Below are 23932 nucleotides of genomic sequence, written 5' to 3'. Positions count from 1 at the left end.
CCATCTTTTTCCCTTTTTTGGGTCATTTTCTCACATTTCGGGGGGGGGGGGGACTTGGGGGTCTGGTCCCCCCCCCCCCCTCGCTACGCCCTTGGTCCTGCTGATTACTGACTTCAAAAAAAGAATTTTGTCTGCTCTGACTGTTAACAGACTTTTTTTTTTGGGTGTAAAAAAATGAAACCCCTGGCAGGGCCGTCTTAAGAGTATAATGGGCCCCGGGCCAACTGATTTTTCTGAGGTCATATCAAACAACTTCTCGAAAATTTCAACCAGATCTCATTTTTATGAGGCCCCTCTTCGCTCGAGGCCCCCGGGCCATGGCCGGGTGGGCCCATGCCTTAAGACGGCACTGACCCCTGGCCCGTAGCCAGAAATTTCGTTCGGAGGGAGACCACTTTAATTTCGGGGAGGGGCCAAAGGGATGGAACAATAGATTTGTCCATATTTTTCCCTTTTTTCGGTCACTTTCTCACATTCCGGAGGGGGCGCAAACCCCCCAAGTCCCACCCTCTCGTTACGGCCTTGCTCTTCCCCTTTATTGAGAAAACCCTGCACACACTACAGACAAAATAAAGACCGTTTGTTTGGCGAGCATTTATTCAAAACCTACCGACTTCGCAAGCGGCCTCTCCCGAAAGCTTGTGATCCGTCCACTTCGCCAAAATTGATGCCAAACTGGAAATTTCACATTCAAAAACTAACAATATATTTATTTTAAAAAAAAGAAGAAACAGAAATCTCTTCACAATAGCAATAGTTAAATTTTGTTTCAAAATACAAAAAGATCGCTTCTCATTTTTCTCATCTACATTTTCAAATACTTTCCTAATTTTTCCAGTAGACGTCAAATACCCACCAATCGTATCGATTAATCACCAGGTACACAGGGACGAATTACGAAGACCGCGTAGGGAAGTCGGTAGAATTGGCGGTACAAAAAAAAAAAGGGCGTCACGAAGTCCGCTCACATCCGGGGAATGCCAGGGTTGGCGGCGGCGTCGTCGTCACATTCATTTTCGCAAGTGGAGGTGGAGGATCGATTGTCGGAAAGATGGCTGAGAAGGAGGGAGAATATTCTTATTCGAAAACCAACGAAGAAGATGGAGGATTTCTACGATTCTTGTGGAACCCGAGTACCAGGGAGTTTTGCGGGAGGAATTGTGCCAGCTGGCGTAAGTCTTTTCTTTCCTCTGTCGCATATAAATTCCGTAAACACGGAATTACCGATCCCTGTGTTGTGCTGCACTTACCCCGCCCTTATTTTCCAATGTTCTCAAGGTGTTACATTGCATACTAGAGCCGGTGGCTTACCTGTATTGTTGCGTATATATTTCCCCATTGTTGTGATTCGAGAACCCATTTTTTCTCTCCCCCCAAACACTCACGATTGTTAGAATTTGCTTGACGGAACACGCGTCCGTTTGTTGGTAACGGTCGCCGCCGCTGTAAAGGTACACGGTCCGTTAAAGGTCATTTGAAAATCCACCAGTCTCCACCACGCCCGTTTGACTGTTACCTAATATAAATGTCACAAACAAGGTCCGCAAGCGTTTATTATTGTTAATTGAGGGTTATTGATGTTTTGTTATGTTTTTTGAGTCTTTGGTTCTAATGATCTCGGGTTCGAGTCCCGGAAGAGGCCGTGTTGTGTATGGTCCGGAATCGGTGGCGTGCTGCAAACGACAGTCGCGCTCTGTTTCTTCTTTTGCTTGGGAACAATAAAAATTTTATTGTAAGGTTTTTGGGGCTGTTTTTTGAAAATGAATAGATTGAAGGGGGCAATATTATTCCTATTAAATTTTTTTAAACAATTTATAAATTATAGATGATTAATGGAGGTGAAATGGGAATTGAAGAATGACTAAAGTAACAATGGGATTAGAAGAATGATGAAAGTAACAATGAGATTAGAAGAACAATTTAGGTAACAGTGGAATAAAGTATCTTTCTCCTCTCAGTGGGATTTGAAGGATAATCTAAGGAAGAGTAGTATTAAAAGAATGATCCTGGTAAGAATAATGGTAATCTGGGTAATGAAAAATGGTGCTGCTAATAGTGGGATTTGAAGAATGGTGCCTGTAACAGTGGGATTTGAAGAACTATGGAGGTAACAGTAAGAGTGGAAGAATGATCCAGGTAGCCATAGGTTTAAAGAAATGATTCAGGCAATGCAGATAATTTCGAGAGTGATCCAGGTAACAATGGAATTTGAGGAATGATGCTTTAACCATGAGAATAGAACAATCCAGGTAACAATGGGATTTGAAGAATGATCCAGGTAACAATAAGATTTGAAGAATAGGTAACAATGGGATTTGAAGAATGATCCAGGTAACAATAAGATTTGAAGAATAGGTAACAATGGGATTTGATCCAGGTAACAATGGGAGTTGGGAAATGATCCAGGTAAGAGTGGGATTTGAAGAACGTACAGACAACAGTTAGATTCAAAGAATGATCAAGGCAACAATTGGATTTAAGGAATTATGTTAAAAATGTAGTGATTCAAAGAATGATGCCAGTAACAATAAGGATAAGGGAAAAGAAGGTAATGAACTCTGAAAAATCAGAATAGCTATGCTTGTTTTTATAAAAAAAACATATCTAAATAACTCAACAGAATTCTCATCGGCGTATATTTTTAAAATTTGAAATGAATTTGAGTGTATTCAAGACTAATTTCGTTGAAGAACGATCCAGTTAACAATGGGATTTGAATAACAATATAGGTAACAATGGCATTTGAAGAACAATCCAGGTAAAAAAACGAGATATAGTTGAATTTTCCTGGTAGGGCCTCAGAAAAATCACTTGACTCGGAGGCCCATGATGCTCTTAAGACGGCCCTGCTGAGAAAGTGTGAAAAATATTTTGGATAATTTTTCCCAAAAAGATAAAAGTGTCTCTTGTGTCCTAATTTTTTCTTTTTTGTTAGAGAAGAATACATATATATTTCCTGGTTGAAGAATATTTCTTAGAATTAAAAGAAAATTATTTTTACGTTCAAATATAGTGGATCCTGTTTATAACATTTTCCAAAAAAACCGTCGTGATAAAATGTGAGTGAGAAAATGCTTAACGAGAAATATGTATAAGTAAGAGTTGGGGACCACGGGAAGAAAGTCATACTAAGCAGTAAAATGTTCTAAGTTGGATCCGTTGTAGTTACTTACCATTACAGTGGAGCATCGATTATCCAAAATAATTAAGGGACTGGGGTTGTTCAGATAACCGGTCATTCTTGAAAAAAATTGTAATAATAGGAGCAATATGAAGCAAAGAAACAGTGATATTAAACACAGATCTGTATATATTTTGTATCACATGTTTTACAAACAACACAGAGAACTGACTAAGCTGGTTTGACAAGTTCAAATTGGCCATTAAAGTAGGCATACAGTTTAGAAAAAGAAGTCCAAAATTTTTCTTTCGCGTCACTAAAAGCACTGGCTGCTAGCGGAACTTCTACATAGCCGTGAATTATAATTTACCGACTGGAATGCTTTGCATTAACCAATGTTTTGGTTGATTGGTATTCGGATAATCAATGCTGTACTGTAGTTATTCTTATTTTAATTGTTGGAAACATGATTTTTTGAATAAAAATGTATCATTTTCGAGCAGATAATTCATCAATCTTTGTAGATTCAGTATATCTAAATTACTAAGATGTATGATTTTTTTTTGTTTTTCCAGTGAAAATCACAATCTTCTACATAGTATTTTATTTTGCTCTGGCTGGGTTTTGGACTGTTATGTTATTGATATTCTATCAAACATTGGACTATTACAGACCAACATGGATTCTTGACGGTAGTCGTATAGGAACAAATCCTGGTGAGGAAATTTAATTAATACGCCGAGCTGGAAATTATATTTATTTGTTTTTTTCTACTTTATTTCAATATTATATAATGCTTTATTGTATGTTTGTGCTACTTATTGCATTTATATTATAGTGCCTTTATTTTCATGTGAACACATTGAGCGTTTAACAGTAAAGCAAAAATAATTTGCATATCAGATTCTTGTTAAAAAAATGTTTTATACACAATAAAAATGCTTAAATGGATGTGTTTGTTAGATTGATATAAATTTTTCTTCACAACAAAATATTTATCGGAACAAGCTCGCGTTTCAACATCAAAATTTTGACAAAGTTTCATGAGTATAACAAGTTTTTTGATGGGATGATTTTGATTTTGATGATATAACGACTAACTTTCTTATATGGTGACTATTATACAGTGATACTTTGGGTTATAGTGTGGTGTTTGAACTTTTGAATATCCTATATCCTAGCAAAATTCTACAATGCTAATGTAATGATTGATGGTTTGATGTCTACTCGTTGCTTACCTCCTGTACGCATTTTTGCGAAAGTGGCTACTACTTTTTTCGCTTCCTACGATTTTCTTTCGCATTTTGCAAAAAATGCGACCGTAGCTTAAACCCTGCTTGGGGGTCTGGTCCCCCCCGAAAGGTAAGAAAATTCTTAAAAAGAGGGAAAAAGATAGCTAAATATATTGTTATCACTTTTGTCCCCCACTTTCCCGAAATGCAAGTAGCCCCCCTCGGAACGAAATTTCTGGCTACAGGCCTGCATAGAAACATAGTAAAAATGTATGGAAATGCAAATAGCACAATAGGTAGTTCATTTATTGGTGTCTGACAAAGTCAAAACAAAGTATGTTTTGCATTACGTTTGCACTGGATATAAGTAGCATCTCTTATATTTGTCCAACAGTACTCAGTCTACACGGAGGTTGATCATTTTTCCTGGTAATGTTGCTCTATGGTCCTTACTTTTTCATTTGCAATAACATTCATAAAGTACTTTTTTACTTTGAACAGGGTAATATTTTGAAAACAAGAACCAATAAAACTTTTTCATGGTGATATTCATGTGTTCAGCAGGTCAAAAACATTACAAATTGTACATTTTCATGTCCAATGTAATTTCATTATTGTCCAGTGTTATTTGAGCATGGAAGTTTCCGAACTAAGAACAGTAAAAGGGGAAATTAAAAGATCGTAAAAATGATTTATAAATAATGAGCAAAGAGGGAAATCAACTAAATATTAAGATATTGAAGGTCCAAAACCTACTAAAAATTCATGATGTTTATTCTGCCTTCTATTTCAATAATGGTTTATAACTGTTTTTTTAGCCAATAGCGTGAACATGAGCTGGCTATAAATTTGCAACCACGTGGTGGAAGATAAAAGCTCTCACATAACTCTCAATGGCAGGCGAAATTGAATTGATGTCTGAAGCATGTGAGATACATTGTACCAGTAACTGTGAATAAGCTGCTGTGTGTGGGGTCATGTGGGCATCATGTTGGACTTTCATCCTGAGGATCCAGGTTCGAACCCTGTTGATGGCACAGTGGTGGTCGGCTGAAGTTGGTTTTCTGTGGTTTTCCAGTTTCAAGGCACCAATGTGTGAGCCGGTCTCCCATTTGAAAAAGTCTCTCCGAGCAGCAGGCCTACAACATGAGAATTCAAGCATTTCCATCTTTACTCAGAAAATGGAAGCCAGATGGCAGCAAACAAGCGCAACTCAACAACATAAATACATTAGGGCCACGCATACACTCAGAACAGACATTCTCTGGCATCATTTAAGCTAGATAAAAAATTCCTTTAGCAAAAAAGCGAAAATGGGGAGAAAAGCTTTAGCAAAATTCTACAATGCTAATGTAATGATTGATGGTTGGATGTCTACTCGTTCCGTACCTCCTGTACGCATTTTTGCGAAAGTGGCTACCATTTATTTCGCATTCTAAGAGTTTCTTTCGCATTTTGCGAAAAATGTGACTGTGGCTTAAACCCTGTCTGGCATGTGCCGATTTGTTAGAAATTCTGTAGAGGAATGTGTACAAGGTGCATGTTCGGTTAAGTAGTAGTAGTAACTGACAAAAAAAAAAATATTTCAACACCCCAGAACTAAAAAAATCCCCACACAGTAAGCTCAGTGAAAGTGACATTTTTTAGATGTTCACTACATGCAACTGTGGCAGCTCAAAGTAAATTCTCTGCTTGAACCATTATTAATTACATTCACATGGCTATGAATTCATAACTATCATAGTAAACTGGAAGTTTCATTCCAATGCAACCTTTTACAACACCATTGTATATAGTAAGACTTCAGACTGTGAGTAACTTGGTTTACTAGTGTTTCACAAGGTGAGAATTTTTTAAAAAATAATTTTGGACTTGATAAACAATCTATCTTGTGACAAAAGCAAAACTTTTCAAGTTTTAACAAACTTGTACTCCATGAACTACAGATGTCTTGTAATACAAGCATTTATTCATTAGAATTCAATTCGAGCAGTAAGTATTCTAGATGAAGACTATACTAGATAAGAGGCTTTGAATATTAACAGTGTCTGTAAAGTGTCACGTGATCACAACTCTTTTAATGAGTTCAGGGCCCAAGCATTCTTCGGGACAGTTTTTATTATTTTAATGAAGGACCAAATTTTAAAAAAGTACATTAATGAAAACCTTCAATATTTTAGGACCCTCGTGTCTCATGGGCCCATTTGTTGAGGTCACTGACTGCAGGGGTGTCATTCATAGCACAAGCCCATGAAAGACTGTCTTTCACTCTCTTGTGGTGTCAGTGCATACTGGCTCCCATGCTCTTCTATCATTTCGAAAAATCCATGTACATTCAATACAACAAATAAAGTAAATCAACCTGCACTTTATCTTTTGAAAGGAATAGTAGTTCGGGGGGGGGGGGGTGAAGGAAGGGAAGTGGTTGCCAATCACATTTGAGTTTACATTATTTCTTATGGGAAGCTTGTTTATATATACCAGTGTTTTGGCTTATGTCCAAGTGGCACAGTGGTAAGATGCTCACCACCACAAACAGGGCTGGATTAACCATTAAGCAAAATAAGCACATGCTTAGGGCATCAGGAGAAAAGTGGCACCACGAAAAATGATCACAGTATATTTTTTAATGCACATTTTTCCCCGACCATCCAGTAAAAAAACCCAAAATTTTAAGTGCACTTGATTGTACAGTTGAAAATTTTTATCAAAAGGTTGACCAGGCCCCACAATCAAGGGAGGTTAGGGGGTGTGGTGCTCAGAGCGCTGGACCAGGAATGTGACGCTGAGTTTACTCTATTTCCATTAAAACTTTCGGAAGGGGTGTTGAAATATATATAGACCTTCCCCCCAAGTGACTAGGTAAATTTTCATTTCTAGTTGCATCACTGAGACGGTGACACAAAAGCAGAGAAACTAAGTGGATTGTGAACACTATCTCATGTTAACGCTCAGTTTTTGGATTGGGATTTCGCTCAATTTCTTTTAATCAAGTCCAGAGCCATCTCAGCAACATTATAGGCTCTCTCCTGGGCAAAACAACATTTTCTGAGGCTCTATCCCCACCTGCTCCTATCAATTTGCATACTTACTCTCTCTCCAAAATTTTAACCAGATCAAATTGTCATAAGGCTTCTACAGCACTTATTGACTCGTAGCATCATAGGTCCCGTGAAAAATGATTTTTCTGAATCTCCTTAAAAAAATAACCTGCTTATTACTTTACATACTTACTCTTGGAAATTTTAAATAATAGATCTAATTGTTATGAAGCCCAGGGCCCACGCAGTAAAGGGGATATGGGCACCAAAATCATTTGAGTACTTAGGGTCTCCATATGGGTTAATCCAGCCCTGACCGGAGACCTGACCTATGTCCTTGCACAGAATCTGTGAGTTTGATCCTGTGCAAGGACATAGATAACAAGCTCTTCCCCATTATAAATTGTTTTATGGCGATATAGCTGGAGTTGGTGTACACTAAAGTAGTAGTAGTAGTATTTTGGTTTAAGGAGCATGTTCATGGAACAAATCATGTTCATTAACCAAAGTTTACCTATTACCAAACATAAATCTGAAGAAGTGGTTACTTTTTTCTGCTTTTTTATTTTTTGAATTTCAGTTATGGGGTGCCCAATATGCTCTAAACCGGAGGTCCTGCACCCATCTTCAAAAGAAGAGCACTCATACAGCAAGTTTAACATACAAATGCATGAAATGATGGTGATTTCAATCTCGAATGCAATTCCTCCAAGGTGTTCAATTGGAACAGTGATCGAGTGCTCGTGAGCACGAAATTGGGCATGAGCATCAAGCACTCTGGGTACTTTAGGGAGCACTGTGGTGCTTGTGAGCAATGGGTTGAAGATGCCTGCTCTAAACTAAATTATTTTTTGTGCTTTGTTGAGACATCATAAATGGTAAAGGGCACAGTTTTTTTTGTAAACTGAAGCAAAGTTACTCAGAGGATATGAATACTTTGCGCCACTTTCAAGAACTTATACTTACAGTCTACTTCTGCATCTCCCATTTAGAAAGTCTCGATACAATACAGGCCTATAACAATACAATTACAGGGTTCATATGGGTCAGGGAAAACCGGGAAGACCTGAAAGTTTTAGTAAAATAGGTCAGGGAAATGGCCCATTTTTGTTTCAAAACCTAGAAATTTCTGACAACGACCTGGAAAATTGTCACGATTGTCATCTGATCGGGAAAAAAAGATTGATAAAAAAGTAATAAAGAGAAAAAAAGGAATTCCGATAACATCGTAAATATTGATAATCCGTAAAATATCGCAAGAAACTATAGATACTGTTGAGGAGGAACAAGGATTTTGTAAGTCTGCGTGGAAAAGCATATTGCTACGACCTTATCGCAACTCTTTCTAGTGTTTCGAGAAACACCATAACTACGCATCGTAGAAAGCCATGGGTACAAAGCTCAAAAGCGATAATTTCATAAGTTGACTTTAGTTAGGAATGGCTGATGATTATATGCATGTGTATATTTTGTTTTCCACGTGGGTATTTTTATTTGAAAACAATGAGTAAGAAAACTTGTGTGGGTGGATAAAAACCAGAATCGTGAGTAGGCTGATTGAATCAAAGCAGTCAAAAATAACCTGTATAAAGTGTGGTGTCAGCTTTGCGACTTGAGCGACATTGGTAGATCAGTTATTCAGAACCATGCCAAGCATGTGAAATCAGAGGAGTTCAGTGAATAACCGCCTATTGCTAAACTCCGTTCTAGCACTTACACGAGTGCAAACCAGCTGTAGAGAATTTTGATGCAGTGAAACCAACTACATCTTTGACTAATTATGTCACAAAGGAAACAACAGTAAAGGTTTAAATCTTGTGAGCATTGAAATTGCAGAAAAGAGAAATCTTTCATTTCTTAATATTGTGTTTCATATCAGGCATATTTGAAAAGCATAAATGCGTGTAAAAAAAATCTACCATTCTGATATTGTAATTAATTAACATTATTAATTTTATAATTAATATAATTTTATAATATAATTAATTTTTGTAAATTTTTATTAATTTATATCAAGTTTTCGATTTAAAAAATAAACCTGGAATTTTTTGAAAATTTGACCAGAAAACCTGGAAAAGTCAGGGAAATTTTTTTTACAAAAATGAGTATGAACCCTGAATTATTCAGTTATTATACTTCACTCATAGTTTGAAAAAATTATTGAAAATGGCATCACCACATATAACAAGTATTACACAGAAACAAACTTCATGTTGGGTTCATAACACATACACCAAAATTCCAACATGTACTTATTCGTTAGAAATTCCGTAGAGGAATGTGCATGTAGGGCTTAGTAGTAGTGGTCTACTCTTGCAGCAATGTAATCCAGTTCAAAACATAAAGAGAATTAAAAATTATATGGAAACGTTCAAAGAAATTTTATTTGAATTGATAAATCATTTGAGTCAATGTAATAGCCTTCACATGACGAGGCCATCAAAAAATAGTCTAACATACAAAAAAAAAGATGAATTACGAAGAATGAGGATCAAAACTTAATCGGGTATCAGTTGTATCATCTCGGGAACAGTATAAATTTTCTTTGTACACAACATCAATTTGGGTTCATCAATGCTGTAAATAAAGTCATCCCATCAATGACGTCTTCCCTTTTGGGTCAATCCCAACACTTAAGTCATCAATGTAGACACTCTCACAGTTTCTTCGTCCAGACTCAAGATGGCACCGGGATGGAAATTAGTGTCGTATTTAACAACATAACATTGCTCAGGTGTCTTTTACTATAGACGTGAGGCCATTTTGCGATATCTGAGTGACAGGTACACCCTCATTGTCTGTTTTTTCCTCTTCCCAACTGTTTCTGACAATTTCCATGAGTTATTAATACATTGTCAATCAACTGCTTCAACAAAGGGACACCAGTATTGATTGGTGAGGGATAATTCTAGGTTGTGGTGTTGCATAGTTTTTCTCTAATAGGGTTGGGAATAAGGCAAATACAGCACTTATTCGTTAGTGACTTCTTAATATTCTTGGGCCAAAAAAGTTGATTTACTCTTTCATAAATGGAATAGCCTACCTCCGGGGGTTGTGAATTCGAACACAATTGACATGTTTAAAAAGAAATGCAATAAACATATTGGGATAAATCGAGAAGCTATCCATGCTTAGATAAGACAACCATAATATAACTTTCTTGAAATTGTGCATATTATATTTTAAAGGTGAAATTGACAAAACAAAGTCTAATATTAAGGAATACTGGAAAATAAGTAAAACAGTAGAGGTAAGCTGATGTCACCAATGGGACAAAAACTTTGTTCGTAAAAGAGGGGTGGCAGTTAATCAGGCATTTGAAATGCCTACTCTTATTATACAATGGGAAATTACTATTTGGCGTTAAAAGAGGGGTGGCCGCATCTGAGGGGCATTCGTTAAAAGGTTTTTTTTTGTACTATTAATGCATGCTGGTACACATGTGACATCTGATATAGATGTTTGTCACAAATTTTTCAACATGCACCTTAACAAACACTTTATTTTGGAGGAGGAAGGTAAACGTTGACATGAAAAAAGAATGTTTGACAAAGGTACAGTGACGTTTAAAAAAACAAAACAAACAATTGGTTTTTCCCTTGAAATGAAGTGTAAACCATGTTACGTACACGTTCTGAGAGCTGGAGAAGAACAAGAACTTTCCCCTTCAAGGTCCAGCAGCAGAATGATGACAACAGCCAATCAGATAACTCCACATCTCTCGGCCAATCGGGTTCTACCAGCATAACAACTGTTTACAATATGCTGCCAGCCATAGAATCAACTGACCAATCGCAAAACAATAGTGTAGTTCAAGCCACTTATGTGCATAAGTACAACCTGAGACTCCGGAAAACTTGACTTTGATCCAGTTTATCAATTCTCCTGATGATGCCAACCACTAGTGTTGGGGAAACGTTGAGAACCAACTCAAACGGACGACGGTCTTCGAACCCGAAAAAACAATTTTTATCAAAAATAAGGTTGTCCGACTTTTTTAACACAACTGTATTTGATATATTTCATTTTCAAACTGTACGCAGTGGAGCCCCATCCCTCCTATAATTGGTGAACCGGAATGTTCAAATACATATATTTACTGTGCAGACTTTGGATGTGGGTGGTTATATTACTTTTTGGGAACTATTGAAAGGTTTATCTCTTCAGGTTTATCTTTTCCTGCATTTAATGCTGTTTTCTCCCAACTTTCCTCCTATTTTTGAATTTAAATATCTCAGTGAATATTGCATTTAGAAACGTGGAATTTTTTTTATTGGCATCACAACAACTTTCTAATAAAATTTTTGGGCACGGTGTCCATATAAAAACATTTTTATTTTAACAACGTGTTTTGCAGCATGAATGACATATCTGAGTAATACACATTATTTTGATAGTTTTTCTAACTGGAAGTATTGCCTCTAGGATCAATGATTTATCAGTAAAATGCTTTATGCCCTGTTACCTAGCACCCTCTATAACTGTGATACCTCACTCGGTGCAAGGGAACAATGAAAAAGATGCATAAAAAATACCATTATTATCCTATATCTTTGATCGGCAGTGCAGAAAACAGTCTTATGGTGTGAGAAATCCCTACCTTCTTTGTGATTCAAACTATAGTAAGAAAAAAATTTGCATTGCAAATTTCAAGGTAGAAAAAGAAATGCGAACAAGACAATTTTGACAAATTAGTGAAATTACAGCCACACATGCTCTGCAACAAACAAAGAATAGTTGTGTTTAATTGGGACACCTGCCAGCCAGCAAATTCAAAATATAACATGGAAAGAAAATATGACCTCAGCTTATGTGCAAAGGCGATTGTGAATTTTCAACTTCAAACTGGCTGCAGTAACCAAAGTTTAAAGAACCCTTTGCACATTGCAAAGTTATACATTTGAGGTTTAAAGATAATTTTATTTTAGTCATATGTAGACTAGCTATTAAAACATTTGCACATGCACAACTCTTTCTCAACTGCACAATTTAGTAACAGAACTAACTAAATGCTTTAAAAGTTCTTGTATTTTGTATATATTCTTGTATCATGTGCCTGTCAGATATTTATGCTTTTCTTAAATAGTTATCTCGATAGTTATTTTGAAAAATTAAATATGGTAAGATGGGTATTTTACAAAATATCTTTTTCTTTGAGGATACCATATAATGAAATGCATTTTTTATACCTTAATGATAATTTATTTTTATTCTAAAAATGTAGGTTTAGGATTTCGACCCCTCCCCCAACCTGAAAATATTGATTCTACATTAATTTGGTTCACACATGGAAGTGGCAGGGAATGGGACTTTTGGGTTGAATCACTAGAACAGTTCCTTGAACGTAAGTATAGGCTATATTTTTATAAGAATATATGAATAGCTATGAAGAGATCAATGTTAAATTAGCCATTCATTTTCTTTGTGCTTCCATTATATATTCATTGCCATGATACAGTGTTATTAAAATTTGTATTTTTTATTTGAAGCTTACCAAGGGGGCAGACAGTTTGGTGAGCATCTTAGGACTTGCGGATTTGATGTGAAATATGAGGAGGAGCATGTTTGCAAGTTTGTTCTTGAAGACCTTGGAAATGTTTGCACTTATTCAAATTCATTTGGTTATGATGTTGGTCATCCGTGCGTCATTATAAAATTGAACAGAGTGAGATTCATTTTTTCAGTAATGTTTATGTGATGGGTATTTCTTGTACAATACTTTGACATGAAAAGTTTATCATTGTATGATTGAATTGTTTACACATGCACTAAGAGGATTTCCAGCAACCTGCAAAGGCAGAGAAAATTTTAAATATTTTACAATTGTAAATATTTGGTACAAGTCAAAGAAATACACAAATATTTGAGAAAAGTCTGGTAAAAATTCTCTCTAAAAAAACACTTGAAAAAAATGTTAAGATTTAAAATTATGTTTTTCCTTCGAAAGTTACGGTCAGGGAAATGATCGGATCAGGTCAAAGTGAATCAGATTTCACTTTGAACCCTGACTGCTGTATAGAAGTAGTGTTGCTTAGGGTATAATTTTGCATTAGTTGTTAATAAGTTAATGTTGTGATAAACTTTTCTAAAATAAGTTTACTTAGGAACAATGTATTGTGAATTCTGATATTATGGAATGAAAAGTTCATTATAACAAATTCAAAAACAAGTTTCTGAAAATCAACAAAACAGTACAGAATATTCCAAAAATGATCCCGTAAAATCGGTTTCAGAGAATTGCTGAACTGTTAGGGAAGAAGGGCTGTGTTCTTCTATGGCTCGTGAAGAGAAATTTTATCTAATATCTAATACAGTGTGTGAAAAAAGAAATCAAATTAATGTAAGCGAGTGCTTCACGTTAGGAATGTTTCATATTTCTTCTGTTTTAAAATGAGTTGCCTCGGAAGGAAACAGTTTTCGATTAAAGAAGAACTTGAAATCATTTGTGAAGGTGATGCTGGAGTAAATTAAAAAAATAAGATGCATCATCAAAATACGACATATTTCCATTAGAGATGGGACAAATATTCCGTTAGTATTTGGCCCTTTTGCCAATATTTGGTTGTGTAAATCTAAGTACATCAAACAAATTTTAGAAAAATATATTAATTGGGATTTTTCACATAAATTTAGAATTTACTGTTGATTATATTTTGTATGGTGTATATCCCTTTGTGTGAAATGTTATCTCATGGTGAATTTCTAGGATAGAAAAGGAAAACATTAAACTGAAAATAGAATCCTACTGCAATAAGGGTAGACGTGAGCATTAATTATATATATATGTTACTGAGGAAGTTCAAGCAAGTTGACCCGACCAATTCTCGAAATTCAGGCTAGGGCCAGCCAGTTCATGAAGTGGCTAGATACCTGGCCAAAGAAAAGGCATGATTCAGTCATCACCAAGTTGGCGTATTAAAAAAATAATAAAATTGGGGTCATTAATAATTATGATTAGCCATGGCAACCCTAACAATCAAAGAAATTGATTGGTAAAAGGAATTTAGGGAGATTTTTAGGTATCAGTATTTATGGGATCTCCAGCCACTTAAGGGCAATGTCTGAAATTCCGCAGAATTTTGGGAAATTGGCTGATTTCTGGCTTAAGCAGTGACACATAGGCGTATAAACAAGTCAAGTTCACTACTTGAGGATGCATCTGGACAAGATATATATTAAGCTACTGAGAGAGGCAAAATGGTAAAGAACATCTAAATAGAAAAAATAAGAAAATAAGTTCAAAATTTTGATGCATTACCAGTTAAGAGTAAATGATGGTTAAGACATTCTATTAATTAGATGTATAACTGTAACATGTGCGGGGAAAAATTGATTCTGTTAATATTTACAACACAATGTATCATCATTAAATTTGATTGTCAATATTACAGCAATGAAAATCTTTCAATTACCAGTTTTTTAACATTTATTTAAATAATAAATTGCATAATTAAAATTCAATAGCCTATCAATCATTTGAAATTACCAATAATTTTATTTTCAATAAAAACATCAATTTTATTTATAATTGTGATAAATTTTAAGAAAATTGGTATCCGGTCAAAATATTAGCAGAGTACTCGGTTATTTGACCAAATAACTATTGCCACATACAGTCGATCCCGCTTTGAATGTTTTCCCACTTAGTATGACTAATTGTTGTGAATTTAAGTTTTTTTCCTTATATTGATAATGGTAATTTTTACCTGATACAACGTTTTAATTTTTTGCTATTCCCGCACTTACAACGTTTGAAAAATTCACATCAGGCTTTTATCTCCCTTAAAAAGAACAGACTTTTTTGCCTTTTTCATATATAAAGAAAATGGTGTTTATTTGTGTGCTAACTGATTAACTATTATGTGAAAAGTAGAGGTAGGGGTTTTTTATGGCTCTTCGGAAGCCGGTTATGTTTTCGGCATAAAGAATTGACTGTAAAGTTGTTTTTTTCCTTTTTTTTCAAGGGCTTCAGGAACAATAATTTTGAGTTTTTTATTTTTCTTTCATTTTGTCCAACAATAGTACGCAGAGCATAAACTACCCTTACGACTGTTCACATACAACTGAGTGATTGAAGTCATGTCACTGAATAGAGAGACCAACAGATAAGAACTGGAAAAGTTCTCAGAAGTTAATTTTTTTTCCTTCACAGTCTTATTCGAATTTGCCGCACTAGATCAGTTTCAAAAAATGACATCCAAAAAATTATTCTCATAGTGGTACCGGACGACGTCTGCGTATAACAAAGGAATAAAATGGTGGGTTTTCTCATCCACCTCATAATTGATACAAAATCAACTCGCAAAAGAGTGGCATGGACACAAAACGTAAACAACTTGACAGATTTTTAGATGCCAGCATTAAGTAGCATTTAAAGGTGACTTTTTTTTTTTGGATAAGAAAAGTCGGATTTCCCAACTGTATTCCTTGAAATTTAATTCTTCACAGAACAGCAATACAATACCTTCATTACCTTTGAAATGCCGGCAAATGAAGCAGTAACAACGCTTAGATTTTACAGAGCACAGTTCGAGCCAAAATGTCTCGAAGCAAGTTAAAAAGAAAAGCTCCAAATATATAGGAAAAAATATAAATTTTTGTAGATAACCCCCTGTGCTTTCTAGAGTTACAACAGCAAAAATTCAATTTGCCTCCCAGCACCTTAAACAATCAAAATGTAAGATTTCTTTTTTCTCTACCTATATATACACACAGTCTATCCTGATTATAACATTTCCCACTTAGTATGACTTATTTTCATGTGTGATCTCTAAGTAATTCTCATTAAGATTTCCCGTTTAAAGCATTACCCCACTTATAATGTTTCTTCATGAAGGTTTTTGAAAAACGTTTTAAGCAGTATCCACTGTGTGTGTGTATATATATTTCTTGTTTTTTCCCTATAAACTACATTCTGTATAATGCACGTAAATATTTATTGGAATAACAAAAACATAATTTCTTGCTATTAAATCTCTGCATGTACCATAATGTTTGTTAATAAATTAAAAACATTACATAAAATATAGCTATGGTCAGTGAAAAACACTGTCTTATAATTCTTATAGACATTTCCCGCTTAAAACGTTTTTCAGCGTATAGTGTTTTAGTTGCGATTTTTGAAAAATGTTATAAGTGGGATAGACTGTGTGTGTGGGAATTAGCATCATCTCCCCAGCTTTCATTATTATGCCTCCCCCCTCCTTAGCCTTTTATGTCTATTTCCGCCTGTGGCATGATTTTGGGGCATTCATTTTCGATATGCGTCAGTTACCAGCCCACTCATATGGGAAAATACTTTTTTATGGGACTAGAATATTCACGTGCTTTCGGATGTCAAATCTTTCAAGCATTGCACGCATATACTTTGGAGGAATTTTCAGTTTCCTTCGCTTCCACAATAATTGTACAAAAAAACCCAACAAATAACCAGATTATTTTCCTCAAACATGTTAAGTAATCAAAACTTATTAAAAAAAAATCAATAATGAATTAATTTGAGTTATTTTTTAAATTAAACTTTTGCATTATTTTTATTATCTAAAACATAAATAAGTAATCTTTTCCTTTGTATGAAATTTTACTGCACCAAAATTTTTTAATAAGTGTTAAATATTGTAAAATCAATTGTAATTTGTAATTGTAATTGTAAAATTGATTGTAAATCCTTTGTAACGAAATTTTGTTATAATGAAATGATTTCTTCAGTGTCTTGGAGTTTGTTATAGTGGGATCCAATTGTATTTTTAAATGCTAAGAAATATGTTAATGTTTTAAATGCAGGGCGATGCAATGCCAATGTATCTGATTCTGATTTTTTAAAACACATAATAGAGGAAACTGCCTGAAATATCATCCAGTGAATTTAACAAGTTTACTTTTGAAAATTCTGGAAACTTATTGAACAGAAACTGTTAAAGTAGATGGAAGAAGTACCTGGTTCTTCCAATATGCAAATAGTGCACATGCCGAGAGTCTAAAAAATTTTTATATAGGGCTCCAAAATTGACTATCATATGTATTTTAGTTTTTTTTCTCACTTTTGTATAATAGCCACATTTTTTTGTATAGCCAAGCATTTTCAGAATTAGTATGCTATTTTAATCAATTTCTGTTAAAGTATTTTGTCTGCCTCAAAAACACTATATACCTGGGCTTTCCCCATAAATGCATGTTTGCCCGAACATAAGTAACGGGCCCCTTTATATATATATATATAAGATCAGTTTCCATATATACGGAAATATTGTAATGCAATGGCTTAGAAAGGAGACATAGCATGTAACCAACCCCCTTCTGCTTTTATGATTACTTGGCTGAGGTTTTAGGTAGAGGTAAAAATATGGACATAATATTTTTTCGAAGAGTGTTTGATCGGTGGTAGAACATGGTGAACTCTTTTAGCATTTGCACGATATAGGGAATGGATGGTAGCTTATTGAATTAATATACACAGGTTCTCTTGGTGCATAGATAAGTAATGATGAATGTCCATTTTTTAAAAAGACAATGAATGTCCTGATTAGAGCCCTTCAAGGAATTGTCGTAGGTTTCATACATTTTTTTTTTTTCGATAAATTTGATCAAGGTATCACTAGAAGCATATCTGTTAACAAGTTTAGATGTGGTCAAGATGAACAAAGCATGGATTTTAAGCATTGGCATTTACATGATTGCTCATTTTGGGTCCAAAGGTGGGTCTATGCGAAACATGCTTGCATTTCTTTGAGAAATATGCTTTGTTTTAGTTCTTTCATTTTCACCCATGTACAAACAGATCTGAATGCCTGGAATAACTTAGCATTTTGTTGCTATAAAATTCTAACACAATTTATATCTTTAAATTGAAATGATATTTCAGGAAAAATTGAAGCTATTCATTTCTAGTAGATGACTACCATATTTTTATGAGCACTTGTGTCTCTACAGTTGACCCTTGGGTTCAGAACTTTGTTCCTGAAATCTGTTAGCAAACCAATTTCTTCCATAGAATTTGAAGTGAATTTACGTATTCTTCAGACCCTGAAGATGTCTAATTTGAACCTTTTTAACATAACTAAGATTTTGATAATCCTGTATACTCGCATGATTTTGACAATCTTAATTTTTGTATTTAAATGGGTATGTATTTTGTACATTAAAACTATTTTTCTGAGGAATAATTGTTCAGTTGCATTATACATCTTTGTTTCCATACCATTTCATGCTAATAAAATTTTCAAGTTGGCTTTTGTTTAAGTTTTTTAATGAAATAACCTGTATGAACTTTCAGATCTATGGTTGGAAACCTGAACCTTATAGAGATAATTCTTCATTCCCAAGAAGTATGCCAGAGCGTATTAGAGCAATCTATGATCCTAATTATGTGTATGTCACTTGTGAAGGAGAGGTGATGTTGATTGATATTTATCATTTTTCTCTTTAACGTGGAAAAAATACTATGCTATCATTTTACATTGCAATTCACTATTAGGGGAATTTTATATGAAGCAACTGAAGTTTTTTAAAAATGTTATTCATTTGAACTTATTTAAAATTTTGACGGCCAATGTTCCCAATTGAGAATGTCAGTTTTATTAGTTGGAAAAAAGTATTTTTCGTTCATAAAAGCACTTGATTGTGTTTCCCTGAATATGTGAGATTCCAAACTTAATTTACAGAACCAAAAATTTGAGGGAGGAGAAACCCAAAAAGGGAGAATATAACAAGAAAATCAATTCAAATTTTGATTTGGCCAGTAAAAGGTTAATACGAGATCAGGTCTGATAGTGTTTCTGAAGCCACCTTTATTACACAATTTAATTGCATTAGAAATCCCATGCCTTTTTATGAGCACCCAAACACTATTACATCCCTGAAAGCAGGGCCATCATTTCAACTTTTTCCGGGAGGGGGGGGGAACATGTACTCAATGTATGCATATATATATTTGTATATATAAATGTACCATTTCTGGTGCATTTCTTAAGGGATTGGGGGGGGGGGGGCAAGTGCTGACCTTTGTTACTGTCCTTCATGTGACAGACAAAGAATTTTGTTTAAACAACTTTTTGATTATCCACATTTATTTGTGTTGATTTTATCCACATGAATAAATGTGGATAAAACATTGTTTCCCACCATTTATCTTATTTTTTCCCAATTTTTCTTCATGTTTTGAATTCAAATATCTCTGTAAATATTCCACCTGGAAACATGGATTTTTTTGCTGCTATCAATACAGACAGGGCAACTGTTTTTAATTGGGTTTTTGAAGACGGTGTACGTATAAAAAATTATTAAAATATAAAAACTAACTATGCAACCCCTTTTAACATGAAAAAAACATATCAGTGGTATACTTGTTATTTCGATATTTTTTCCAGGCCAGTCATTTAGGGGTGCTTTCCCCCCCCCCCCCCACTGGAAAAAGTTGAAATGACGGCCCTGATTTTTTCTAATTTAAGTATGCCGCTAAGATCAACGGTTTGTCAGTAAAATGGAGGTGCATGCCGGTAGCTATGTACCATGTATATTCATTGCCTCATTTACATGAAAAATGAAGAAAGCTGGTATTTTACTGGCATTGAGTTTTGCTCGCACATGGCACTGAAATGGTAGACATTTCCCCATTCGCCATATGAAGGATTATGATGATGGAGGTATAAACATTTTAATTTAATATTTCTCAATAAAAAAAAAAGAGCAAAATTTTTGTGCATTTCATACAAATTATTAAAAAAGTTATTAAAAATTATTAAAAAATATTAAAGTGTCAAGTTGGCACATAAATGAGAAACAAATCAACATCATATCGGAAATCTTGTCCGTGTAAACCGGGAAACCTAGATTCTTTAATAAATAATTACTTATAAAGATTATTCGGAGAGATGCTCCTTATCCATGCTGTATGGAGAAAGACGAGCAGGGGGCACCACTCACTGAGATCCGTATTACGGTATTTTACACTTGCACTTTTTTTTACAAAAAATAATTGTAATAAGATAGCAAAAATACTACTGATAAAATTTTTGTTGCTGCTACTCTTTGCTTTTAATTTATATTTTGCTTCCTGAACACGATCAACAAACAAGTTTTGATCTGAAAAATTCTCACGATCTAGATTGCATTAACTACATTATTGGACAATGGGATTGATGCTGTTACTTGATCTTTTTGATCAACACCCCATGTTTGTTTTGTATCATAATTCAAGTGCTCTCAGAAGCAGCTTTCCTCTCATCATCTTCACCATATTTCTCATGAATATCATTGGTTGGTTCTGTGATTTGATTTGTTTTTAGGTTGACTTACCTTGAAGAAAACCATCACTATGCCACTGACTAAAACATTTCCTATTAGACTTCTCACACACAATTTGTAACTTCCAGTTTAGCTGGCAAAGCAACCAAAACCATGGGCAAAGAAATTTTTTTCATTCTAGAGGTGTAAGTGAACACAGGCTATAGGAAATATAAACACATTTCAGCACTTAATTTCAGATAAATATGAATGGAATGGAATCTATTAGTTATGATTCAAACTACAATTGTAAATGTAGGGCACAGCATTAGGCTCTGGGCTCCTGATTTTATGTATATGTCAAAAAATCTTGTGCCACTCTAGCTCGTTGAATGATGCAGATGAGTTAAGCATCATAGCATTTGATTTGTACAAAGCTTAACAAAAAAAAACTAGGTGGCAGTTGAATTTCTTAGAAGCCAAGCATATTTTTCCCTGAGGCAAACCAGTCTAAAATAATGTTTTGAGTTTTTCCAGGACATAGAGACGACCTTTCCATGTTGGTGGATACACTTGCAAAAGTTGAAAATTTGTGTTGTCCCTTGACTTCAATTTAGTAATGACACCTGTAAAATTTTAGGCTCCAGTTCAAATGTTTTAGTGACCATGGTGACCTGGCACTTAGGATTTGTCAAACCTTGAATTTGTATCTTTTATCGTGAGATTTTCTTCTATTAGCACCTTTTTGAAAGATTATATAATTAAAAACTATACCTTTACTTTACATGGATTTAATTAACATGTTAATGATTTTTTTACAGAACCCAGCAGACGAAGAAAACATAGGTCCTGTGAAGTATTATCCAGAAGATGGAAAAATACCTGTGTATTATTTTCCATTCACAAACTTGGATGGTTATCTTTCTCCATTCGTTTACGTCCATTTCGAGAGGCCAGCAACAGGTGTCCTCATAAACATAGAATGCAAGGCATGGGCAGCTAACATACATCATGATCGTACTGACAGGATGGGAAGCGTGCATATTGAGCTCTTAATAGACTAAAACATACACAAAGCATAAAAAAAAGAAAGATGTTTAAAATATAAATGTGTATAAATTATGGGAAATTTATGGAGTCATAGAGGATGATGCTTTGAACATTTCACACAAAAAGCTTTTTTTTCCCCTCTCTCTCGAAACTATTTGCGATTTCACTATCGTTTTTGCTGTAAAATTTGTTTTATTATTTAGTAATATATAGGAGGAAGAGAGTCTCAGTTAAACGTGTATCGATTTTGGAACTAATTCTTATATATAGTTAGGCTTGATTGCACTTGGCTGGACTAGGCTGGTGTTGCCTTGAGAGTTTGAATTTTTTTAAATACATTTTTTTCCATTCGCAGCTGGTGTTTTCGATAGGCTACGATTGTTGTCATTTATGTGTTTAGTTTGTTGTAACTTTTCGATAAGTTTTCTTTTTTGAAAAGCCACGTGTTTGAACTATTCACATTTCGATGTGGGTAAAAAGTCTGATGTTAAAATTCAGACATGCAGACTCGTCCTGAAATCGTGTATTTATGTACAAGATCTGAAATGTTCATGTCCTTGATGTTGTGAGACATTGATTTTGATTTCACAATCATTGCCTAGTTGATTTATTTTGACCCAAAAAAGCATATATAAATTATGCTTTTCTTATTCACATTCCAAACCCTCCTAAAAAGTCTAGGATTTTGAGATCTGATATTGTTTTTAGCATTTTCTTTTTGTTGAAAAAAATAATTGTTTTAGTTGATTTTTATGGTTGTGAAGTATGTAAAGAAAACTTCCTGGACCCGGAGTTTAAACTTTTTATAAAGATAAAACTGGGAGACTAAGAAGGGGAGGAACATGCTGAAATCCATTGGCAACCCATCTAAGTGATGTTGTAATACTTGTGCACATCATTTGAAGATTGAGTTTGTCTAACAAAGAGCTTTAATTTCAAGCAAGCATCTTGTTTATTTGATATAGCAAGCAATTGCGTTTTGAGGATGGGCTGATCTCACGACTGAAATTCTATTTCTGAAAAAATGTTTAATAGAATCTTGTCAGGGATTGAAATCAGTACCACAAAACACCCAGATTACACTTTACTGTAAATTTAAACAGTTGAGCAGCTTGGTACATCACATATTTACAGAACTGGCAGCCTGTTCAGTCTTCATCTTAATAGTTGGATGTTAGTGTACTTATCGTTTTTTTTTTTTTTGTACTTTTCAACTTTTTACAATTAACTTTATCCTGCATTGTTATGCCATTTTGCCTAGACAGCAAGTTATAGCTGTTGGGCCAAGTAATGTTCACTCAGCAGAGTTGCCAATAGAGACAATGAATCTCAAACTCTGGTCTAAAGAAATATTCTTACATACTGTACTTGGAAGACGATCACCGGTGAATTTATAAAATTTTGAAAATGAATCATGCATTCCATTTTTTTTAATTATTAGATAAAATTTTATTTTTTCCTATATATTTATCACTTTCACAATATTCTCTAATGGAATCATATTAAGTTTTTCACCTTTGATTGTCAAAAGTCATTTATTCTAGTAGGTGAATATTATTTTTCGCTATTATATATACATATGTATACATGCATATATGTTTGTTTTTATTATTTTTTTTTTGTAGAAATATTTATTGTAAATATTATATATATGGAATGTTATGGGCTTTCTCTAGTTAGGAAGCCACCAGTGTTAGAAGTACTTGTTTTATCTTTCTTATAAAGAGACTATGAGCAACGCCTACTGAACGCTGCAGAGGTTATTTCAAAGTTTTAAATGCCTCTAAAACTTAATAATAAAAGGAAATATATATATATATATATATAAAGAAAAAGATGCTTTAGCTATACAAAGGAAAAAAATACAGATTTAAATAAAAAAAATCATCTTCACACGATATGTAGAAATAAGTTCACGATTTGTGTTCTAGTTTCAATCTTTATATAGAAGAGTTCTGATTGAGAAGAAAAGAACATATAACAGTTATGTATGCTTAAGTGTACTTCTATATGTAGTTCAGAAAGTTATTTCGATATAAAAAAACCATGACGGGAAAAACTACTGCCAATTATAATGTATATCCTTGATTTAAAATTTTTTATTTTTTGAATCTATTTAAGTCTCGAAGTTTATTTTTTTTAATCTCTGTATTGTTCATTTGGTTTTTATTTTGATCATGTCTTTTTGTAAAAAAAAAGATTCGTATATATTGTATGTTTTTGTTGAAATGTAAATTTATGTTTGTCAAAACAAAGTGTTTACATTG

General features: G+C 34.2%; 1 protein-coding gene across 1 annotated transcript; it reads left to right on the top strand.

The window, feature by feature from the left end:
* The first annotated feature begins 995 nt into the window (after positions 1 to 995).
* On the top strand, positions 996 to 21803 carry LOC149081758 (sodium/potassium-transporting ATPase subunit beta-like). Its single transcript, XM_089237184.1, has 6 exons — positions 996 to 1172; positions 3697 to 3837; positions 12619 to 12738; positions 12884 to 13059; positions 18667 to 18783; positions 21437 to 21803. The coding sequence occupies exons 1-6, from the start codon at positions 1052 to 1054 to the stop codon at positions 21677 to 21679; spliced, it is 918 nt and encodes a 305-aa protein (XP_089093310.1). The 5' UTR covers positions 996 to 1051; the 3' UTR covers positions 21680 to 21803.
* The last annotated feature ends 2129 nt before the right edge of the window (positions 21804 to 23932 follow it).

The sequence above is a fragment of the Pholcus phalangioides genome, unplaced genomic scaffold (genome assembly GCF_987345545.1).
Source record: "Pholcus phalangioides strain wild (caught in Gottingen) unplaced genomic scaffold, Ppha-v1.0 ptg000009l_1, whole genome shotgun sequence".
NCBI lineage: Eukaryota > Metazoa > Arthropoda > Arachnida > Araneae > Pholcidae > Pholcus > Pholcus phalangioides.
The sequence above is the reverse complement of the archived record's forward strand: the minus strand, read 5'-3'. Positions and strand labels throughout refer to the sequence as shown.